We start from the raw sequence: 26276 nt of genomic DNA, 5'->3' as shown, positions 1-26276 counted from the left end.
TTTTTTTTTTGTATTATTGACTTCCCAAGATTCATTTGGCCGCTAATGTTGAGTTGGATACTTACTTATTTTTAGTTTTGTTCACATACATTGTTTGTAAAGCTGCTGTATAAGAAATAAGTTGCTAGAATAACTTAAGTGTGCTTACTACCAAGAATATCATAAAGTTTGAACTCCATACCACTACAACTTACTTACTAAAGCCTAATCTAAGAAAAAAAAATGGGAGTTAATACTCTTAAACAAAAAAATATTTTTAAAGAGGGGAGTTTTAAAGACAAAATTTTTAATGATTTTATTTTTTCATAGTTTTTTTTTTTATTTTAATTTCTTTCCAACTAGGCTGCAAGCAACCACTATTACGTTACTAGGAAAAAAAAGAATTGAGTTATAGAGCAAGAAAACAGTTAACAGAAGATTTAAAAAGTTGTAGATTATATGAGTCAGGAAAAGAAGATGGGAGAGAGTTCCAAAGGGTTAAAGTGCAGGAAAAAAACTAGACAAATAAAAGTTTTTAGAGCATGCAGGGAAATTTATAATAATTGAATGAGAATTAGCTGAAAGAGGAGTCAAACAAGAAAAGGTTTTAGTTAGATGGAACTAGAGAGGCAACCCTCGGATTTAGGAAAAATGCAGCTTTATGATGATGGGAAAGAGGCTTAAGCTAATCAGATAAAGCGGGTCTAACTAGATTTACAATATGTTTTAGGACCTTGTCTTGGAGAAAAAGAGCATCGTTAGAAGAACCAGCCCAAATATGACAATAGTATTCCATGAAGGGACAAATAAGAGATTTGCAGAGGTAGAGAATGGAATCAGGAGTAAGAAAATGGCAAGCACGATAAAGAGAAGCAACCTTAGCAGATGCTAATTTAGCAGTCAATATATGGTTTATACATGTGGTTTATATATATGGTATATATATAAACCACATGCTATTCATTAATATAGGAATGTTAACAGTGCTGCAATAGTTGTTTGCAGTCAATAACTAAGTTTTGTTGGAGCTAAAATTTACAAGCCAATTTGAGCCCCAATCTCTTACAGAAGTGAGATCAGATTTGAGATCGGCTTGTTTTTAGCGATCAAAAATAGAAGACTTTTAATCAAAACAGGAGTATAAAGTCATCAGCAAAAAGAGCTACTTTAAATGTAAAGTTGTTGAGAAGATCATTAATAAAGATAAGAAACAAAACAGGACCAAGGATAGAACCTTGAGGTATCCCAGAAGTTACAGGGAATGAAAAAGAGTGTTCACCTTTGAGGATGACTTAAATAAAGTGGTTTAAAAAAAACAATTTGATAATCTCAAAAACTTTGTGAGACACAATATGAAGCAAGCTTATGGAGAAGACCAGCATGCCAAACTATATCAAAAGCTTTAGATATTTTGAGAGCAATAGCCCTAGCCTCACCCCCTCCATGTAACGCACAATAAAATCTTTCTGCACCAGCAGTTAGCTAGTCAGCTGTAGAGCAAGAAGAGCAAAAACCAAAGTTGTTGTCTGACTGTAAGTTATATGACTCGTAATGGAATGTGAGAAATTTGTTGATCAAAGACTCAAAGACCATGCTAATAACAGAAAGATGACTGATCGGGTGATAATTGGAGGGGTCAGAATATTCTCCAGAGTTTTTGTAAAATTAGAGCAACAGATGCTATTCTGAATGTCTGACTATCTTGAGTAATTTGAATGTCTTACAATGGGTTAACCTGTTTATTTGGAGTGGAAGGTAGAGAATGGTTGAAAGATTCAAGAGTTGAATTATAAAAAAAGTTCTTTACAAATAGTTCTGGTTTATTCTTTTGACAGACAGTAAAATCAGTCCTATGAATGAGAAATGGAAAATTGGACCTACCCTTGTTAATGATGCTGTTGAAGATTTTCTAATCTAAAATATAGAGCCTAACTGATGATAAGTTTTATTAATAATAAAACTTATCATCAGACAACACCTTTTTACATTGATATCTTGCAGTAATAAATAGCTGTTTGTTCTTAAGAGAGTTGTTTTTTTGAAAAAGATGAAACAAATGATTACGATTAGATATAACAGCTGCACTAGAAGGTGAAAAGCATGGAGTTGAATGAGACTTGACTTGGAACCAACAAGAAGAAATAAAGGCTACGATTCCTGTCTGAATCCTGAATGTAGGAGAAGCATATATTAGCTGAGAGAGAAAAGATCGTAGCCCAAGAACCATCACAAAGAAAATTTAAAAAAGAATCCCAGTGAGCTTTAGGGTAGTAGTAAGTAGTGCAAGGGTGAATCCGAAAAGGAACTACAAGATGAAATATTCAAAGAGATCATCGCATGGTCAGAACCACCTAAAGGAGAAAAAAGAAAAACTGAACACACGCTAGGATCAGAGACCAGACATAAATCTAATAGTGAAGGTAAATAATTAGGATTGTCAGGAAAACGAGTTGCAAAGTTAACTATCTGAGTTAGAGATTGAGAAATGCAGAAGTTACATGCTTTAGTGCCGGCAAGGTAAGTGGCGTTAGAGCCAAGCCATTCACTATGATGAGCATTAAAGTCACCAATAACAGCAATATTGGCAGAAAGGTAAAGAGAGAGGCATAATCAATTTGACCAGAAGTTATTTCTAAAAGAGTGCAGTCTTGAAATAAGGAGAAGGATAAAGAACAAAGAGAAAGGTGATAGAGTAAAATATAAAAAAAGAGTTATGTATAACACTATCTGAACCATGACAGTAGTGCCAATCTATATCAGGTAAGTTAAAATCTCCTAGTATGACCAAAATTTTTTTGATGGAACACAATATAGAGAAACATTTCACACTACTTTCTTTATAGTCAATAGCCTCTTTACTGAAACCCCCACTCTGATAATAACCAATAATTCTGAAAGACTACCATTAAGGTTAAAATCAGCACAGACAATTTTTAACTCATAAAACTCTGGTGGTATATCAACTTTTGTAAACTGTGTAAAACTGCAAAAAAATATTGCTACTCCACCACCTTTACGACTTTTGTCACAGTGAAAAACACTGTAAAACCTAGAACAAAATAGACTGTCAGGTACATTTTTATTTAACCAAGTTTCGATAACACAACAAATATCAAGATTGTGTAAATGAAAAAAGTGTTGAAAATCAGCAATTTTATTACCTAGGCTGTGAATGTTAATAAGTGCCCATTTCCCTCAGTAATTGGTTTTTGGATGGTTAATTAGCTCTTGGTTTTTTAAATTTATTAGTTGCCTGTCGTTGTTCTTTTCAATCAACTTTTTCAAGTTTTTAAAGAGTAGAGTTTTTGGAAATATCAGCTGATCTGGTTGACTAGATGTAAATCTTTTTATGAGTTTTACAACACGTTCATTTTTAATTCCATATTAGTATTATGAATCTTTATTAACTTCATTCAATTGAGCACATTTTTCTCTTAAAGCTTTCATTTTAAGTCTTTCAACCTCTGTCATGTCTGCATTAATTAATATGTTATTAGTTTCTGGTGAATTTCATAGGGTATTGGCTGTTTTTAGTACAGCATTTCTTTTTTCTTTGTTGATTAAAACAACAATCGCTGGTGATGGCTGGTCTGATTTTGTAATGACTTAGAAAATACGTTGGATAGCTGATTTAGCATTATTCTGATTAAATATGTTTTGTATCCCTAATGTATCTTCTTCTCTGGCTACATATTCATTCTTGTTTTTAGAGGTTTTGAATCCAAAGGCTATTAAGTTCTTTTGTCTTAAGTCTCTATCTTAAGATTCTTTGACAACAACATTGACTAAATTCAGTTGAGCTGTTTTGTTACTCTTTTTACCTTTTACTACATCAGACCACGCACTATCATTTGAATTTAGTTCGTTGCTGGGTTGGTTCTTCAGATCATTCACTAGTATTTTGAGTTGACTAATTTCTTTATATTTTGTTAAAATTTTTGCTTCCAATTTTAATGCTCTCTACTCACTAAAGCTTCAAAGTCTTCTTTTCTTACCATTTTTGAACGTTACTTTTAGTTAATTGAATAATTATTTATATATATGTATATATACAATTAAATGTAAAAAATAAAAAAATATAAATACCCTCCTAGACTGTAGTGACCCATATGGAGTCTGGTGTAATTTTTATTCAAAAAAATAAAAATGTTTTTGTTAATATAGAATCATGCATAGTTGAGTGGTTATGGTACCTATCTATGGTAGTCATAGCTTCCCAGGAGTGTAGCATTTCTGTAGGATAGAATTTTTTTAAAAACACAAAATCATTCTAATAATATTTTAAAAAGTGTTTCATACAAAAAAAAAAAAAACATTTCTTTATTTTTAATATTTATTATTTGTATAGTTAAATAAATAGTAATTAAATATTATTTTTACTATGTTATTTTTAAATATTATTTTTGCTATGTTATTTTTGAAATAACATAGTGAAAATTTAATAGCTAATAAATTATTTTTGTTACTATCAGAAAATCTGTTTGTTACGTAGAGAATGTTTAAAATCGCCAGTAGTGAATCAGTTTGTATTGCAATCAGTCAGTTTGTAATGAAGTGAATTAGTTTTTATTGAAGTAAAGCAGTTTTTAATGTAGGAAATCAGATTGTAATGTAAAAATTCAGTTTATGATGTTGATGTAAATTTTTTGTGATTTTACCAGCAGTTTGTCTGGTTTTTTTAAAAAAAAGTATTTATAATGATTCTTTTTTTTTTAAATCCTATTTTTTAGTGAGCCATGAAAGTGATGCGACTGACGATGATCTAGAAACAACTTCTTTTAATGCTTTTGAGATTTCTGACGAGCGTTCACAAAGCTGGCACGGACAAATTGAAGTTAACTCTCCTCAGTTAAAGTTTTCAAATGTAAAAAGATCTTGTAGTGATCTTCCTAATATAGCTCCAAGTAAAAAGTTTATTTTCAAATAATAGTAGTTATTTGTTGTTATAATAAGTAATACATTAGAGTATAATATTCTCTTTTTCTTTCTTTCTCTCTCTTATATATAATGTATACATATATAAATATATATATATATTTATATATGCAAGTAAAGATAAAAATATAAATTAATATAAAAACAGCAAAAAGAATACTTTAAGTAGATTATAAATGATAAACGTTTTACTTAAAATCTAAATAAAATAATTAAATTAAAAAGAAGCTTTCCACACTAACAAGGTTTGAAAGAATCAGTTTACTGTCAATGTTCAGCATTAAAATATTTTGTTAGGAATGTATTCTATGACTTCATTCTTTAACAAAATTTATTCAAACTCTCTTACAAAACTGATTTAAGTTCAAAATACAACAAATTAACACAATTTATTCAAATTTCTTACAAAACTGATTTCAAATCCCTCTTTTTTTTAACGCTTACATAAGTCGATGTAAAAGGCGGGTTTGAGCTCACTTTTGACCAACCTCTGAGAGCTTTTTTATGTCATAGATTGGCAGAAATCTTTTTGGCACCCTTCTACAGAAATCTATTTAGAACTCACCTACAAAAGTCTTTTAGCATATGTAAATAAAGCAGTTATGGAAAACTTTTGGCATCCGCAATTAAAACAACTTTGGAAATCTTTTTTGCACCCAATAATTATTCTACGGCCACAGTTCTATCAAGTGACCATTCCATAGAAAATTTTAGTCAGACACAAAAAACTTTTTAGCACCCCACTTTAGGATAATGCTTGCAGACACCACCTATTTAGGATTACTCCACAGAAAATGTTTTGCAACCACTGAAAATTTTTCTATGGTCTATCAAGCGGCCATTCCATATAATATTTCAGTCAGGTACAGTAAACTTTTTATACTCAAGAATCTTTTTTGAGTATGAGGAAATCATTTTAGGGTGGCACAAGGCAAGGCACAAGGTGTGGTGTGAGGTAAGGTCTGAGCAAACATCACCTATAATTAAAACAGAAATTATTTGAAATCCCTCTTAAAGTGCTTTTTAGCCCCTTGCACAGAAAGCTTATGATACCTGAAAATTTATATATGGTCTATCAAGGACCATTCCATAGAAAATTTCAGTCAACCAACTGTAATAAAATAAAAATCTTTTTGTAGCCTACTTTGAAACCTAACTGACATATACTCACAAAAAATCTTTTACATCTGAATTTCTTATTAGAGGTTGGCATCAGGTCAACAAAAAAATTTGATACAAAGATCTTACCATAAAACATAGAAACAAAGTTCGCAATATTTTGCCGACTTCAAACACTTTAATGTCAGCATTGCCAAATATGTATAATTTGGTTTATTTAAACTATAACTCAGAGTTTCATACAAGATTGCAATCATCAGATGTTAGAATCCTAACAGCAAAAAATACACATAAATGTTATAGAATGATACAAGAATGCTATAGAATGATACAAAAATGTTATAGAATAATACAAGAATGCTATAGAATGATACAAGCTCTTAATGTTGGTTCAACCATTTTTTTTCAAAGTAATTATTGAAAAGTTTTTGAGCAAAGAATACACAATTTTCTGCCAGTTTTATTTAGAATTTTTAAAATTTTCCCTTTTAAAATTTTCCTTCTAAAGATTGGTTGAAACCCTTTATCCTTTAGCTTTCTTTTAATTTATCTCCCTAAAGTTTCTTTTGATTTTGTAAGAAAAAAGGTTTTTGTGTTTATGCGTTTTTTTAATGTTTTTTTATTTAGTCCAATATAATGAAGGTTTTTTTTAAAAATTTTATGTTCTATTTGTTTAATTTTGTTATTTTGATGGAATCCCGCTTTCAATGATATTTAACAATCTTAGTGTTTAATTTTATTCAATTAAAAAGTTTATAAAATTTATGACATTTTGAGAAAGTTTTTTTGATTCAACTAAATTCAAGCAAATAATGTTACATGTTCGTGAGTTTATATTTTTGTTAAAGTATTCTTTAATTGTTATTTTGAAATATATCCTTTAGAATTATACCAAGTTACTGTACAATATTGTTTATTTTCTTTATAGAAAAGTTTGGTGTTTTGTATTTTAGAATCACCTACTTTATCATATTCCTCTAATCAAGTTGATAGTGTTTTCTCAGATCGAATGCAAACTAATGGACTCGCAAGCAGGGGACATCTGAACAATAATTCAAATTCTGATCTTCCGTATGAAAGACAAAGATCTTACGGAAGCACTTTGTCTCTTGAAATGAAACCAGATAAAAAAAATTTGCGTGGCATTAAACGCTTAGTGCGTAACCAAAGTAGAGACAGTGATTTGGATAAGGTTTCGAAAGGTTCAAAGCAAAATGACTTTGGGTCATCAGATAACATAAGTAATTGTAGTGAACAAGATATCGACTCTTTATTTAAAGAAGAAGCTCAAAATCAAGCAGTAAAAGAAAAAAAAGAATATTATGGTCTGTATTTTTAATTTAATTTTTTTGAGCTAATTTCTCTACAGGAAAAATAATCTGAAACCCTACTACAAACCTTCATAGAAATAGCTTGTGACTGCAGGCCCATGCCTCAATTTTTGTTGTTTTGTTTAATTGCTGTATTAATGAAATGTTTTTTTTAATTATTTTTTTTCTTGTATAAATATTTAAAATTATTATTTATAAAATGTTTACGCTCTTTCTAAATAGCTTTATAACGAAATATCCTTAAGTTATTATCTTTGTTTTTTGTTTTCTTTAGAATAGTAGTTAATAGTTGCAAATAAAAATATAATGTAATCAACAAGATAAAATGCAAAAATTTTCATAAATAAATATATAAACATAATTTAGCAGACTGGTGCAGAAGATTATGATTCAGGTTTGACAGGTTGTGTATAGTCTAGAAAGTTTTTTATTTTGTTTTATACTTTTTTTCAGATGCATTATGACTTTTAATCTTGAAAATATTTTGGAATAGAAAATAAAATTGAGAAAGTCATATTAATATAAATAGTAATATAAATATTAAATATAATAGACTTGGTTTGGAAGCAGGTGCGATCGCACTCTATTACTGACCATACATATAATATTTAGTTTCGACAGTTTGACCACAACTTTTTAGATGTTTGAGAACATTTAAATTTATGCATGATTCAATGTATTTCTGAAAAGTTAAGTTTCAATGCGTTAAAAAAAAAATTAACTTAGTTACATAATTCTTTTGTAATCAAATGTTTTTATATTTGCAAAATGACAATTTCATTTTATTGATTGTTTTCAATTTTTTTTTTTTTTAATTATATAATGTTAAGTAAATTTTTTAAAACATTATATAAAGTTATATAAATATAGATTAATTTTTTATTATTTAAATGTAAATTTTTTAAAATAATTTGTATGATTGATTTTATAAAAGCAAGACTTTCAACAACGACTGTGTTTTTAATGAAATTTAATAAATGATAATCATTAAAGTTAGTAAAACTCAAATAAGCATGTAGAAACTTACAGTACACAATCATACATTTATACAAAGTGAATTACGAATGGATGAACACCAGGCCAGAGGTTCAGATAAAACACAAACATACATTTATATAAAGTTACTTATGGGTGAACCAAACAACAACAGAGGTCCATTCAGAACACAATCATACAAATATATTTAAAAATCCACTCACTAAACATTATTAGCGGTGTTGTTAAGCAATTTCACTTCCACTTCATAAATTATTTTTACTTTTTTAATCATTAAATTTGCTTTCAAATAATTTGATGCAATAAAAAAATTTGCTTTTAGTATGCAAAATAAAAATACTTAACTTCGAATGTATTAATATATTAATTTATATATATTTATTTATATTAATTATTATATATTAATTTATAATATCTACTATATATTAATTTATTAATTTATAATGCCTACTATATTAATTTATTAATTTATAATATCTACTATATTAATTTATTAATTTATAATTTCTACTATATTAATTTATTAATTTATAATATCTATTATATTAATTTATTAATTTATAATATCCACTATATTAATTTATAATATCTACTATAGTATAATAAACTTAAAATATCAATTTAAACTTAATAACAGAATTAAAATAAAGATTGTAAAGTAAAATATAAAGTTATTAAATGACTACTTAGTTTTTTACTGATTATTATAGACCGCTAATTCAGGGGTCTCTTAGCGTGCTCTTTGCATGAAAAATTTCACTTTTCTGACTTTTTAGTTTTTAATTTTAAATTTATATTGTGTAGAACATGTATGTTAGTATCAAATGTTTATATTGTCACAAAATGGTTTGATGAATTTCAAATTTTTGAAATTCATCAAACCATTTTGTTTTTTATACCTGTTTAAAATTGAAGAAAAAAGTGAAGCAAAATAATTTTCTTATAATTGCACCAATACTATTTTTTAACACTAACTTTGAAGTGCTATACAATAAAAACTGCTCCATGAATTTATAAAATTTTTTCTATTTTAATCTAAAAATGATATTTAATTTGTGAATTATTTAAATAAAAATAAAAATTGAAGTATAATTTTGTGTAGGTTTCTTTGGTCTTAAAAAATTATAAATTATGTAAAGATATATTTCTTTGATTAAAATAAAATGATGAGAAAAAACAGCTGCAGGAGGCCACAAATAAACTTAATTGTTTCATACAATAGACTTTCTATTTTCATGTGAAAAAATTCCACTGTTCAGTTATCCCTGGAAATTGAGTAATTTGCGTATCTTCGATGTTGTGATGTTGTGATGTTCGATGTTGTGATGTTGTGATGTTCGATGATCTTCGAGGTTGTGTGATTATGAAAATAAACTTTTACAGGCAATTCAAGTATATATATTGATAACTTGTGTCAAAATTTTATTGATAAGAAAGGAAAATTAGAAAGAATTTTACTAACTTTGAACATCAAATTAAGTTCATTGGAAAAATCATAGCTAATTCTAGAAACAATAAAAGTGAGTTATAATCTGACTTTGAGGATGAAAAAAAAAACATCAAAAATTTTTTAAAGCAAATCAAAAGACATAATCAGAAATGTCCAAAGTTGAAACAAAATAAATTTTTCCCATATTGGAAACTTGGAGAAAGGAAGTTGGGATAAAACTGGCTGGAATCTACCATCATCATCAAAATGTGATATAGAAGAAGAGGGAGCTACAAGGACTGAAGAAGGGCAGAAATCAAAAAGACTGAGGTAAAAGTTATGCTGTTGACATTTATTTGAATTTCTTAAGTGTTATTTGAGACACCCTGTAGCTTTTTTTTTACTTTTTTACAATACATTATCATTTAATTCAGTGGTCAACCTGAAAAATGTGTCTAAAACAAAATTCTTGATAGTTTTGTGGACATCTTGAAAAAATATGTGAATGAACAAAGAGTAGATAAGTCAGAATGCTTAAAAGAAGTTGTCCAAAGATGTGAAAAAATGAGTGAAGGAGGAAGAAGTAAAACTTCTAACAATATCAGTTTAGGAAGCAACTGCTTTAGTTTAAAACTTGGATCTATCTATAAATAAATATCATATATAAATAAATATTTTTTTCCTGGAGCTGAGACTTCTCCCAAAACTAAAGTTACCAACAAGGAATGCCTTTAAACCTTTGCTACCTTAATGCCTTTGCTACCTGAGGAATAGATTTTAATTGGTGTCAGTGATGACAAGCAAACTTCATCCCCTGTGAACAGTGTTATTAAAGATACTGTTGAGTCTCTGCTTGATATATCCGGGTTTTTTCAAAATTACAAATTTACCCTCTACATAAACATTCTCTACATGTAGAGGTAAACTTGGACTTGATAGTTCTGGAAATCACAACTGTTTCCATTCTTCTTTTAGTGTTCCTTTGAAATTAAAGATTCAAAAAATTGACTAACCTAATCCCTAACTCTAAAGAGTGTTATTTTTGCAGGCTTATTTTTTTAATGAAAGGAAAAGAAAATTGGGAAATTTTAAAGGAGTATTTTAAACCAACTCTGAGTCAACTATCTAAAAGTGAAACTCAATCTATTTTTTTAGAAAATTGTTTACAAATATTTGTAAAAACAGAGATAAGTATGGTTAATGACAAAATGAAAGATTTATTGGTTAGGGATTATGGAGCTTTTTGCCACTACCGCAATTGTTCCAGAAGTGATGCCAATGACTTAGTATGTATTCTTTATGGGTTCACCATAGATAAAAACTTATAAATCAGGAATAAGTTGTAAGGCAAGACAGATGTCATTGCAAATAAATACACATGTGATTAACTTCAGAATTAAAATAAGAACAGATCCAATAAAATAAAAATTCAGTAAAAAAAGACTTTTGATTGAAGAACATGTGGACAACTTGGAAATACCACAAGAGGGTATAAATTAGATGTAAAAAATGTCCTTAGTGAGAAAAAAATGATAATTCAAGAATGTTTTCTGTGATCATATAAAATCAACAAGTCATATCTGTGTGTATTAGTATTTAATATTAAACTATTTTGAACTTAAATATATTTGATTTGGAATATATATCCTTTTTTTAAAAGTTATATTAGTCAACAATTACCTATATATTAGCCATACCACATGCCAAAATTGTGTAAGTTGACCATATAGCAACTTAGCAAGCTAGTAGCTTGTTGATCACTAATTGTTATAGTGGGTAGCGATGGCAGACAAATTTAAAATAAAAAAAATTTTTTTAATTTTTATTTATAGTTTATTTGAAAAATTTAGAAAAAGTGGGGGCATGACTCTTGGCGCCTCTCCGCCTCTCCCACTGTTGCCCCATTCCCTGGGTTAGACAGCACACACAGGTAAAATTAAATCTCAGAATCAAATTCTTTGACCCATAAAAGAAATATGCTCAAATTTTCACAAAATTTCATAACCAATTAATGGAGTTATGAATTTTTTTCAAAAAACCACATTCTAGGCACACTGTTGGTCTGGAGCATTGCAGAATTTTCAACATTTCAAAGACGCTGCTAAAAAAAGAAAAATCTTGTTTCTATAGTAAATCAACGATTATTTCTTTTGTTCATCTAAATCAAGAAGTTTCAAATGTTTGTTTCAAATATTTTTAACTTTACAAACTATGAAACTACAAAATATTTTAAACTACGCAAAGCATAAAATGGTTATAAAAATTTTTTTACTTTTTTATTTATTATATAATTCATTTATTATATATTATATAATTCAACTATCGTTATTTTTATTAGGATGTTGTTGAAAGAAACCATAAATGCATAAAAAAAGAATTTAATTATACTCTTTGATAAATTGACCAAAGTTTGTACTTTGCAGGAGATTTAGTCAGTATGTAGCCATTCATTAATGAAGGTTTAAAGTATGAGATTTAGTCAGTATGTAGCAATCCAGTTATTGTGATAATTATTTTCTAAACATATGAATTTTATTTAAAATAAATTTCATAAGACATAGGAAAGATTTATGAATAACTGTTCTGCAAGCTGTAGGAGAGATTCATGATTAACTGTACTTCAAACTGTAGAGATTGTATTCTTTTTTATAAAACTACATTAAGATTAAATAGATTGACAGGTTTTTTTTAAAAGTTTGGTAATTAATAAGGTGATAGCTAGTTTGTTGAACTGATGTCATTGCAATATCCACTAGTGCATTAACAAGATTATTAAGTTTGCATTTATTTACTCTTATTAAAGTTTATAAATAACTAGTTACAAAAGTGTTTTGTAAATATGACCTTGGCTTTACTGCAGCTAACAATCAAAGTTTTTATAACTTTTTTTTTTTTGATTTTAAAAATCAAATTTTAAGCATTTTGACTATTTTGTTACAATTAAAATAAATGAAATACTTTGATGTTTGTTGAAGTTTTTAAATAATATGCATAAGTGTGAGTTTTTGAAATTATAAAAACCGTGTGTGATTGCAATCATTAGAATTTTAATAAATGTTTAATAATATATTGAGCGTTTAGACCACCCTATTTCTCCAAAAAATATTAATGGTATATTGAGTCTTCAGATCTCTCTATTTCCCTAAAAACTTTCAATGATATATTGGACCTTCAGACCACTCTTTTTCCCCCAAAAGATTCAATAATATATTGAGTCCTCAGACTTCTTTATTTCCCCAAAAAATTTCAACAAAGCAGAAATTTTTATTTTTTATTTTTTGTTTAAAATAGTGATGAGATTATAACCAACATTTCAAAAGTTAAAGTGAGCAGATTATATTATTGTGAGCAGATTGTATTGTTAATTAATTTGATAATTAATTCTTTGTAGGTAAAATTGGAATGATTGAGTTTACACTTAAATATGATGCAAGTACAGAAGAGCTTCATGTTATAATACAAAATTGCAAGGTATAATAATTTATTTTAATTATTTAGGCATCTATAAATGTATATTTTTATCTTTTTACAGTTAGTGCAACATACAAATGTATAAACATAAATTTGAAATTAGAATTTTCAATATTCATGTTGCATTTTTTTTTGTTGTTGTTGGGGGGGAGGGGGGATATTTTTGGATATTTTTTTTTTATTGGAATAGAGGAAACTACATAAAATTACTAGTTTCATATTTTGGATAAAAGTTTTTAATTGCGCTTAATACACGCAAAAATTTTGTTCAATACTAGTACCTACCCTATCCAATAAATTGTATGTACAAATATACAATTATTTAAAAAATTATATATATAAATATAAAATTATTTAAATATATATAATATTTAAAACACTGCTTTTAGGTGTCAACCGAGATAATCTTTGTAAATTTTAATATTACCAATACAATTTAATATATTCTCTTTTAAATAAGTCTTGAAATATTTCTTTAATGTCTTATTATTTAATCAGTCTTTTTTTAACAATTTTTGTTTTTTTTGTTTTTTAGTCCTCATTGAATTAACATGTCAAGAGCATTAAAAATAGCTCACAGTACACAAGGGTGTTTCATTCCTGATAATTTTTCAAAAATAGTTGCATTACTTACATAATAAGCTAAACATTGGGCAAAAAATAAGTCTGTAAATTTTTTTAAAATTAAAATCTAGAGGTTGAAAAATTGATCTTGAAAAAAAAAGATTTTGAAAAAATTGAGTTTTTCACACTTTTATTAATTTTAAATTTGAACAACTTAAAAAATAATTAATTTTCTTTTATGTTACTTGGTGTATATAATAGAGGTTATCAGATAAACATTTGGCCAAATTTCAAAATTATTTTAGTTAATGTCTAGAGGTTGCTGTATTATATTTTATTTTTTGACATTTTTACCAAAAAAAAAACCTGACGTTGTAGCTTTGTATGCTAAATGTATATTTGAACATAATTGACCACTAAAAGTTGTTACTTGATTTAATTGTTTGCATTGCAAATTAAATATCTGTATATATGTAAATATATTTTCATAAAATTATGAAAAATTAATGCTGGATGTTATATCAGTTACCAAAATTAAAATTTTAAAATAATACTAAAACTAGTTTATTAGAATATTTAATTATTACTAGCAGAAAGCAACCCGTAATATGGGTTATGGTCAGTCTGTTACATAGTTAATTTATAGTGGCTGTTTTCCACAATTTAAAGTTGCGAAACCTTTACTAATACCCTTTTAGAAAAACACCTTCAAATTGAAAAAATTAATCCATCTATGTAAAAATAACATAAAAAGTATGGGGTAAAATAATTTACCAATTATTTAACATTATTTGAGTAATTTACAACTGACATAGATCATATCAGTATAAGGCAGAACCATTTTCCTCGACATTCCTAAGTTCAACTCAATACGTTTTTAGTTACTGACACAAAATAATAACACCATGCTTTAATTTGGCGAAAAATTAAAACTAAATTCTTGTGATATTTTTTATGACATAAACTTTAATTTAAGATTAATGTGAAGTTAACTTATATTGTACAGGAGTTATTAATTTTTTGGTATCCCTTCAATTCATCTTTCTTTAAAAAAGAAAATTGCTATCTTAAAAATGTTAAATGCACACAACTAAATAAATTTATTAAAAATGACTAAGTTTATTATAAATAACTAAGCAATTGAGTACAAATACGTTTCAAGCAAAAAAAATTTAGTTTACAATCAAACATGTGTATAACAAATTTAAAAAAATATGTAAACTTTGATCTTTTTTATTGCATTAATGCGTCATATGACAAACCTAAAATAAAAATTGTAACAGATAAGTATACATTAAAGAAAAGAAAAAAAACAACTGGAAAACAATTTACCTGCTTTCAGTAACGTGTTGTCATACTTCAGTTGCTGTCATGATATAATATAGAAGATATTACAATAGATTTAAAATATTTTAATTAAAAAGCAAAATAACAAATGGTGTAAGGAGCCAAACTATATACATTAAAGATAAAAAATTAAATTGAGATATAAATAAATTGCATTTATATAGCTAAATATATTGTCTTGGCTTACAGTAAATTCTAAAAGCAGTGAGTTCAATAAATTAAACTACCAATTAATTTAACAATAGAATGTAGCATCATTATATTATGATAATTTGATAATGAATCAGTTTAACTATATTTAAGTTTAATTGGTGAAAAAACAAATAAATTTTTAATTAAAAAAGACAAAAAAGATTAATTGGACCGATGAGAGACAATTACAAAAAAAATAAACTAGAAAAAGAAAATAACTTGTAATGTGAAAAAATAAATTACGTTTAAAACAATATTTTTGAAAATTCACTCTTTTATAATTTTTTTATAAAGTTAAGCGATATTTTTTGTATTAAGTAACATCTTACGATTGCTGAATAAGGAAACAAATGTCCTTTTATTTATTAAAGAGTTTAATATATTTTTTATTTATATACTCGTGTCTTATTTCCAGTGCTGGATTAAGGAGGGTTGGGGTTAAAGGGGCTATAGTTCCGGGCTCCGCAATGTTAGGGGCCCCAAAATAGTTAAAAAGACTTTTTTTTTAGTCATTTTTACGCTGTGGCGCAAAAAAAGGCCTCCAATATAAAAAAAGACCTAAATTATTTTATAAATTAAAAAGTTAATTTTTTAATACCAATTTTATGTTTTGCATGAAAATTTTAACATATTTAAAAAATTCCTCTTAGTGAGATGAACAAATCAAATAATTAAATCATTGAGTTACTGTGGAAATTAAATTAACTAGATAGAAATCAACTTAATAGGTTAAAAATACTTTATGAAGAGAAAGCGGAACTGCTTCAAATATTGATGTTGTTTATGATGAGTGGATTTTTTAATTTTAATTGATATTTAAAACAGAAAAAAGTAACTTTAAGTTAAAGTATAACAAGTTTGTAAGAATGGCAACTGAAACAAAAATATTCAAAAGTTTTATTTATATTTAATATCTTTCTAAATATATATATATATATATATATATATATATATATATATATATATATATATATATATATATATATATACATATATATAAACATAACACGAGTTTCTTGGTATGCATGTTTGTGTTTAGTAACCAGAAACTTCTTTTATATTTATTTCATAATTAGTTTTATTAACTTCGATGATTATTAACAATTTCATTGAAAGCGCAATTATTGTTGAAAGTCTTTTTGTTTACAAAATAAATCGTAAAAATTGCTTTAAAAGATTATATTAGAATAAAAAACAGATCCACAAAATTACATTTACATAAAAAACACATACTTTTTAAATAAAAAATAAGAATATACTAATAAAAATCAATAATAAACTTTCAAAATTTTGACAATTTAAAAAATGTATTTAAAACATTTATTTATGTAAACAAAAATTATTAGTTTAAAAGATTTACGGCTTTACAGATGTGGCTCCGAGAATGAGCCATAGTATTAAAGTAATAGTTCGTTTGATAGTATATTCTTAAATCAATTTATGCTAGAAATATCAACTAATTTCGAAAAATGCAATCTTCAAAACAATTCAACAGAAAACTCTAGAACTTTATTTTGCTTAGTCAGCATATTTTTTGAACCAATAGAATTAGTTTGTTCGTAGATTTATGGAGTTTTTAGTGTTCACAAATATTCTTTTTATTCTTCCACACCAAAATGTTTTGAGAACATTGAAGTTTATGTATGTCTCCATGTATGTCCGTAAAACAAAAATTTTTTTGTTTTATGGACAAACATAAACTTAAATGACTCAAAATGACTACAAAACAAGATCGATCGAGAGCGATCGCTCCCGCTTCCGGCCAAGCCTGTATTATTAAAAAAAAAATTACAAAATTAAAAAAAAAAAAATTGCATTAGTAAAAAAAATCACTGATGAAAAAGCAGTAACAAAAAAGTTGTAAATATCTTCACTGATAGAAAACATTTACAACCCTTTAGTTGTTGTTTTTTCTTTGTTCTCCCAACACCTCGGTACGGATAAGCCCTCCATTTGAAGGAGGGCTCATCCATACCGCCATTACTGCACCACTTATTGCAGAATCTTTCTGAGAGAGGCCCTGGGTGTTCGGAGCGATAATTTCTGTAGTGCTTAAATGTTAACGAATCTAAAATTACAAATAGAAGAATATAATAAAAGTTATAAATATTTGCAATTTTATTTAATCAAAATATAAAGCATAACCTCACCATTTTTACAGGTAACAGATGACGATGCTAAAAATATTTTTAAAAAAATGAGAGTAAATTAAAAAGGGTTAAACATGTGAAAAATTTTATTCTAATAAAAATATGAGTAAAACGTGAACAGTTAAAAATGTCATATTTGTTAAATAATACTTTTACCTATTGCACATATTTCTCCATACAAAATATATAAAATATAAAACACAGCCCTACCAGTTATGCTTCTACCAGACACTAAAGACAAAAAAATATACCTCAGAATAATCGATAAAATAATATTTACATATAAATAAATATATAGTTATAATTTTTTTACCTACTCCCCTCATTTCCTCCATAAAGTTGTCTTAAGTAAGAAAAAAGATAACTGAAGCTAAATCTAACTAAAAATAACTATAAACTAAACCAAAACTATAAACTAAAATAAACTTTAGATGTTAATATTTTTACAGAAGACAAAGGTTGGTTGTCCAGTTTTTAGTAAAATGAGTTTTGTATGAGACCTTTTTAGTTTTTCAGTATCTATAGAGGTATAAAGACTGTTGTTCTACGACAATGTGAAACCAAGTTAGGTCAATATAAAAGGTCTGATGTCCCCACAATGTTCAAAGGAAAAACGTCTGTTGTCCAAAAATGACTTTTTACTTTTTTTATTTAACTTTTCATTTATTTTTTGTCAAAATTATATTTCATGCGCCTTAAGACAAATGAAATAAAACATGAAAAAAATTACATAAATTTAACCATCAAGAATAAGTCAATAACAACTAATTATTTTACTATTTCCTCTCTCCTGAACAATTTCTAAAATATGTTAACCGACCGTTGACTTCTGAGGTACTGATATAAAGGCTTCATTTATTTAACTATACTAATCATATCTTTCATACTTAGTTTTTGTTCCAACTCTCCAAGAAGAAAAAATAAAATAAAGCTAAAGTACATGAAGTTTTAAAGCTGCAGTTTCAGTACGAATAAACAAATTCCTATTAACAAATATATAATAGCAAAAACACTGACTTATTTCACTCTTCAATTCTGTGTCTAAACAATAAAAGCACTTAAATGTATAGACGTTAAAATATCTATGTAATTTTTTTTAAATAAATTCAATATCTAATGTAACTAATACCTTTCTCTCTCTTGATCAGCTAAAGAAAATAAATCTTAATTAAACTTACTTGATATAAAATAATAAAAATGTGTCTTACTAAGATTTTTAAATTACTTTTCTGTATTATTGACAATATAATTTTAAGTAAGACCTTAGTTCTCCGGCTTATTGTATAAAATTATAAAAACCTACTGTTTTACTTTAAAGTCAACAACAACATTTTAAAAAACATTTTAGTTACTTTATAAAAAATAAAAATCCTATCAAACTTACTACCTGTCACTTCATTGTTGTCAACTAAACAGAAAAACAAACAAACAATTGATAGTAAATTTTCACTGTTAGAGCAGATTAAATAGATCTTTGATCTATTTAATCTGCTCTAACAGTCTACAACCTTATCAATAAACTATAATTATTTTCTACAACTCAGTGTAATTTAACATAGATATATTTTTTAAGTAAATAAAATATATTTAAGATTATAATATATAAGATTTTAAAAACCTGAAATTTAAACCTACTACAAAGAAAACAGATATATTAAAAATTATTTTTATTTCTTTTTAAAAAGTAAAAATGCTTTTTAACTTACTTTCTCCAATACTGTTTTCATCTAAATTTGGGTTTGAATTATTTGCTGCTTGCCGAGCAGCATTTTTAGCATTTTGTCGATTATTAATTTTATCTCGCCTAAGCCTATATATAACAAACTGTCATTTAAAATAAATTATACAATAGTCTTATAACTTTAAAAAAATAAATATATCAGCTAGGAGATGAAAAATTAACTTAGTAAATAATAATAAAAAAAATTATTAAAAACCTGAAACTCTAATAATTAACATACTGCTAACACAGAAAAATTAAAAAAAAAACATTGTAAACCCTTTTTTGCAAACTTAAATATTATTTCTTTAAAAAAATTATTAGTAAACATTTTTAAAAAATTCACAAAACTTTACAATATTTTGTTTTTCTGTACAACAAATAGATCATCTGATAAATTTAAAATAAAAAATGTAACAAATAAGTAAATAAGAAAAACATTAAATACAAAAAATGAAAATCAATATACCTTATAGAGAAAAACTGTTGTGTTTTACCAGAGTAGTAGCTGTTAAATATTATTATTTCATGTTAGCTTTTAGAAAATAATTTATGCTGGTACATCATGATTCCAAAATATTTATAGCAAAATCATGTAATAAACAGCACTAAAGACAAAAAATCAAATTGAGATAAAACAAATTGTATATATGGCAAAATAATTTGTCTTGGCTTTTAGTGAATGATTAAAAGGAGTGATTTTTTATAATGAAATTACCTATTTATCATTTTACATACTAGACACCAACATGAAGGTAAGCTAAATGTCTATCAACTCAAAAGATAACAAAATAAAACATCACAACAACAACACACAACAATAGCACACACCGTAAGTTAATATCATATGCATATAGCATAACTTAAGTAACATAACATTCATATATAACAGAACATAAGTAACAACATTACGCAAAATGTTATTAAAATATATTATTATTTATTTTCAGAATAATTAATAATAAAGGGTTAAAAATACCTAGACCTAAAGCAGTAACAGTTTGACACTAAACACTGCCGTGTAACCCTCTACTACAAGTACATTACTTGGCAGGCAAGGTTGACAAATCTTGCTCTACACGTTTACCAAGTCACAGCACTTTGAAAACATGGAAACAACATAATATAAACATATGTACCAGCTATAAACACAATATATATATTTAACCTTATATACATATTTTTAAAATAATTATAACATATATTAACACATACACAAACAATAAAAAAACACTTTACATTATTATAAAAACACATTGATAAAACAACCATAAAGCACATATTTATCAAAATACACATACACATACTTTTCAAAAAAGCATATATGCAAACAATAAACATGTGCAAATAAAAAATTTTTAAATGACAGAGAAAATTTCAAAAGATTTAAAGTAAATAAAATATATATATACAAACATATATATATATACAAAAATATATATATACCTTCATTTTTTTTTCATAAGAACTGTAATCCTTATAACAAAATTTAAGTTTTAAATACAATAACATGTGACATGTTATGTCAATGTTGACATAAAATTTTAATTTATTTTTCTAGATTTTCTAAAAAAGAACAAAAATAGTTAATAGCATCACAGAAATTTCAAAGTAGTAATAACCAATTTTATGGAAATAGCATTAGTATAACTTTTTCTATGAAAAATAATTAGGCCTCATCCATACCTCTATTTTCCTTCTGAAAAATAATATATAAGCTCAATAAAAACAAAACTGCTAAAAAAAAATAAAGCTAAAAGAAAAACTAAAATAAACAAAATGTAAACAATTTAAAAAATTAAAAGCAGTGATCCTTTCTACTTTATATCTAATAAAGATGTCATATATAAATTGCTAAACTATTTTCTATACTTACTTCAATTATGATATGATCTTAACAATAACTATTTATCTTAATATGATTCTTTATACAATATTTCTACTATAACTAATAAATAATAATTAAATTCCAAAACATAAAAAGTTTTAACTTGCTTGAAAGGTCTTTTTCCAATGACCGCGTGCATTTTGAGAACACTCTCTTTCAATTTCAGAAAAGCCTAGTAACTAATTAAAAACTACTATTAAAAAGAAAGCGAAACAACGTTAAATGTTAACTGTAGCAGTTATATTAAGATGATGCAACTCAGAAAAAATAATCAAAATTTCCTATTTGGTCACCCTGAATTCAATAACTTGTCAAGTTTCAAGTGCCTAAAATTTATGTGTTAGCTGGATATTCTTATTTACACTTATATTCAAAAACATGTGTTAGCTGGATATTCTTATTTACACTTATATTCAAAAACATCTGTTAGCTGGATATTCTTATTTACACTTATATTCAAAAAGCAATACTTCTGCATATTCTATATATATTTAGAAAACATGTTTTTAAAATTATGATCCATTGCATGACTAATTTTATTAGGCTTTTTTATCCAATTCAATTTCTCTGCTCAAGGATTGTTGCAATGAACTAGTATCAAGAGGAGGATTCAGATATTCCAACTGCTGTGATTTTGTTGATCAACATTTTTGGTATTTTTTTGGTATCTTTTTGGTATTTTTTGGTATTTTTTGGTATTTAACCAAAGTGCTTGTTATTGTATCTTTATTTAAAAAAAATTGTCAGACTTCAGCAGAGCATTGATGACAAAGAAACTTTTTTCTACTCCAAGACCAAAAGCCTTTTTAATTTTGAAACCCAAATTTTAGATAATAAATTTTTCAAGTTTTTTTTATTTTTTAAATGGCCATGATTGTGGCTTCTTTTCAATTTATTAGGGCTAATAAATGATCAAGAATGACTTCAGATAAATTCACAAGAATGGATGTTGTTTTAAGGCTATTGAACTGCGGAAAAGTTTGTTGAACAATTGGTTGTTTGAGTGTCAAAAAGAAAATAAGCTTATTGGCTATTTCCGCAATCGTGCACAAAATAAAGAGCAGCGTCAATTTATTTTTCAAGTTATTGAACAACACAGAAAGCAAAATCCATCTATTTTGAAATTAAAACTATTGTTTTAAAATATACTATTGTTTATATTAATATTTTCTTTGTTAATAAATATTCTTAAAACTAATGCCTAAAAGTAGCATGATTGAATTTTAATTAAATTTTTACTAATTTTTTAAAAAATAAAAAGTTTTGTAGCATTATAATTTTAATACGGCCACCTTTAGATATTAAACAATTTTTTTGAAAATTTGGCCAAATGTTCATCTGATAACCTTTGATATATACACCAAGTAACATAATATAAAATTAATTGCTTTTTTTAAAAAAAGTGTAAAAAACAACATATTTTTAAGATGGCGACCTTTATATGTCAGGTCAGGTTATTCTGCTACTGGTAACATCTAACCCAGTACAATCTGCTTCATGTCCTGCTGCCTTGTAGGATACACTTTTTTAGGCAAAGGCTAGGAGAAGCCAACTCCAACTTAAAACACCCCCTGCCTTGGGGCTCTTGGTTGATTAAAGGCAAGAGATGGTATCTTAATAAAAACGCTCATCTTGGGCAGATGTTAAACGCATCTGGCTATGTCTTGTAGAAGACCTCCTAGGATAAGACTTAAGGGGTAAACAAGTTCTATCTGTTGATCAGCATCACATCCATTCTTCATCTATTAGGCTGGCGCAGATGTATTTATAATACATTGTTTCCAGTTTAAGATGTTGAATGCTGGATCTTCTTGACTCAATGCATGGATTTTGCTTGTGTCTCTATTTTTATGACTAGGCAACTCATTTTATTATCTCCAAATGAGGGTACAGCTCTAAAACTCAGTTTTATGGTTCTGAGGCCGGCTGGTAGTCAGGTTTCTCAGACTCTGTGGTAGCTCTCAGAGAGGCTGATTCCATCAACAGCTGAAAAATATCAAAGTATTAACAGTGCCATGTTGCACATGAATGGTGTCCCTGTTTGTACTTTTGATGTGCGTTGCCTAGGCCACATTTAAAGCCCTTTGTTACAGCTTATTACGGGTTTATTAATAGTAATGTAGCAATTGCTTGGGCTATTAAACAGTGTTCTGAGTACTTTCTATGCTTTGAGTCAAGTTCTTCAATCTAATTTTAAAATGAATAAAGTACCAAAAACTATAAAACACAAAAAACCATCATCATCACCAAGTTCTCTAAACCTATCATTCACAAATATTTGTGGTCTTCGAAGTAACTTTTCTTCTGTTGAGTCTTACCTCTTGCAAAGTTTACCAGACCTACTTGCTCTTTATGAGACTAATTTGAGTTCAGCTGTCTCATCTTGCGATCTTAGTGTTAATGGTTATCTTCCTTTAATTCGTAAAGACTCCAATAGTCACATGCTTGGCCTGGGCATTTACATTCGTAATATTATATTAGACTATTCTTTCATTTGCTTTTGTTTAGCACCACCTCACTCTATCGCCTTTCTCTTTGTTCTATATCGCTCTCCTTCATCTCAAGACTGAACTCTTTTGATGTTATTTCTGATCAAATTGACCAAGTCCTCACTCTTTATCCATTAGCCAATATTATTGTTGTCGGTGACTTTAATGCTCATCACACTGAATGGCTTGGCTCTAGTTTTAGTGGTTCTGCAGGCATTTAAGCCCACAACTTTTGTTTTACTCAATCTCTAACTCAAATACTCAACTTTCCAACTTGCTTTCCAGACAACCCGAATCATTTACCTTCTTTACTCAACTTATGTCTTGTTTCTGATCCTAGTCAATGCTCATTTTCTCCACATTCACCCTTCGGTGCTTCTGATCACAGTTTGATCTCTCTAAAATAAATATCTATTTCTTCTTCATCACCTGAGTCTCCCTATTATCATACCTCTTACAACTACCGTAAAGCTGACTGGGACTCTTTCCGTGATTTTCTTCATGATGGCCCTTGAGTAGAAATCTTTCGTCTTCCTATCGACAAATGTGCTTCTTACCTAACTTCGTGGATTCAGGCTGGCATGGAATCTTTTGTTCCCTTTCGATGATTCCAGGTCAAGCCTCACTCTCCCACATGGTTTTCCTCACATTGTGCTGCTGTGATTGCCAATCGAAACCGTTACTTCCATATCTATCAGCAAAACAGTTCTCCAGAAAACAGACATCTGTTTATTACTGCTAGAAACCCTTGTAAAAAGGTTTTGTCTAATGCCAAAGCCCGCTATTCTCAGGTCATAAAATCTCATATTTCATCACAAAAATTAGGCTCTCATGACTTCTGGAGAATCTTTAATAATATCAATAATAAGGGCAAATCTGTTATTCCACCTCTCTTGTATGATTCAGACTTTGTCACCTCACCTAAAGATAAAGCTGAATTGTTTGCTAAGAACTTTTCAACAATATTATCTCTTGATTCCACTAGTTGTGTTCTACCTGATCTAGTCGTCAAACAGGTTGATCGATTGCTTGACATTTGTATCACTCCAGCTTCTGTATATAACGTGATTTCCTGCTTAGACTTTTATACAGCTTGTGGCCCGGACAACATACCTGTTATAGTTTTGCAGAAGTGTTCTTTGCGGCTGTCGTCCATACTCTCAAAACTATTCAACAAGTGCTTATCAGAGTCTTTTTTTCCAGCCTGCTGGAAAGCAGCATCTGTTATCCCTATCTTCAAAAATTCTGGAGAGCTTAACTAACACTTACTCTTGAATCTAATAACTTACTTTCTGATCATCAATATGGATTTTGATTTTTTTCTTCTTACGGTGTATCAGGTAGCATCTTTAAGATTATTCAGTCCTTCCTTTCCAATCATAGTATGAAAGTTGTTATCGATGGATTGCACTCTTCTTCTAATTCTGTAACTTCAGGGGTTCCTTAAGGTTCAATCCTTGGGCCTATACTCTTTTTATTTTACATTAATGATCTTCCAGATAGTCTCACATCTAAAGTGGCATTGTTCGCTGATGATACTACCATTTATTCTTGTCATGATAAGAAGCCAACACTCTCTGATTGCTTGGAGGGGGCATTTGAGCTTGAAAAGAATTTCACTTCTGCTACAGCATGGGGCTCACAGTGGCTGGAGAACTTTAACTCAGATAAAACTTAATTTTTTTCAGCCAATCATCATCGCAATAATTTAGATCTTCCTATATTTATGAATGGTAATGTACTTGATGAGTCATCTACCCTTCATCTTCTAGGATTAACTATTACTTCCGATCTTTCTAAGAAACCATATATCAAGTCCATTGCAAAATTAGCATCCGCTAACGTTGCATCTCTTTTTTGAGCTCAACACTTTTTTACTCCGGATTCTATTCTCTATAAATCTCAAATCTAGCTTTGTATGGAATACTGTTGCCATATCTGGGGCGGATCTTCTAATGATGCTCTCTCTCTTTTAGACAAGGTGCAAAAACGCATTGTAAACATAGTTGGACCTGCTTTTGCAGCCAACCTTCAACCATAATCACATCTTCATAATGTTGTTTCTCTTTCTCTTTTTTACAAATACTATAATGGGCACTGCTCTAAAGAGCTAGCGCCACTTGTTCCTTCTACTAAAAGCCATTCGTGTTACTTGTCATTCAATTAAGTCTCATCCTTTTTCTGTGACTGTTTCTAAGTGCTCCAATATCTCTTATTCGTCTAATTTTTTTCCTCAAACATCAGTTCTTTGGAATTCTCTTTCTTCATCTTGCTTTCCTGATTCATATAATATGCAATCTTTTAAGTCGTCAGTCAATCATTATATTGCTCAACAATCTTCATCTTTTCTCTTCCGGTAAATTCTAACTCTAATAGTGGTTGCTTGCAGCCTTGTTGTAAGCAAAAAAGTTTAAAAATAAGTTATAAAAAAAAAAAGATGATTTTAAAAAATTTTTTAAAATGTTAAGATGTGTTTTTCCCATTATTTATAGCATTATCCATGTAATATAATTTCAAAAAATTATTGGAAAGAAACACCTTAATGGTACACCGTCATTAGAATGTTTTGTTTTAAACAAGATTTTTATGTGATGTTAATGATAAAAAGCATTTATATGTACTGTTATGATAAAAAATAAATATCATCAAGATAATAGTAAGCGGAA

The 26276-nt window shown here is 27.6% G+C and overlaps 1 protein-coding gene across 1 annotated transcript in view; it reads left to right on the top strand.

Moving 5' to 3' along the window:
* The window catches only part of LOC100214314 (rabphilin-1), an 85235-nt gene that overhangs the window by 35096 nt on the left and 23863 nt on the right, over window positions 1-26276 (top strand). The window contains exons 7-9 of the mRNA XM_065807015.1: window positions 4710-4883; window positions 6987-7358; window positions 13181-13260. Of these exons, the coding sequence (XP_065663087.1) occupies window positions 4710-4883; window positions 6987-7358; window positions 13181-13260 (626 nt within the window). The remainder of the gene's footprint in view (window positions 1-4709; window positions 4884-6986; window positions 7359-13180; window positions 13261-26276) is intronic.

Source organism: Hydra vulgaris, chromosome 10 (genome assembly GCF_038396675.1).
Source record: "Hydra vulgaris chromosome 10, alternate assembly HydraT2T_AEP".
NCBI classification, from domain to species: Eukaryota; Metazoa; Cnidaria; class Hydrozoa; order Anthoathecata; family Hydridae; genus Hydra; species Hydra vulgaris.
Note: the sequence above shows the minus strand (reverse complement) of the source record. Positions and strands in the feature narration are given on the sequence as shown.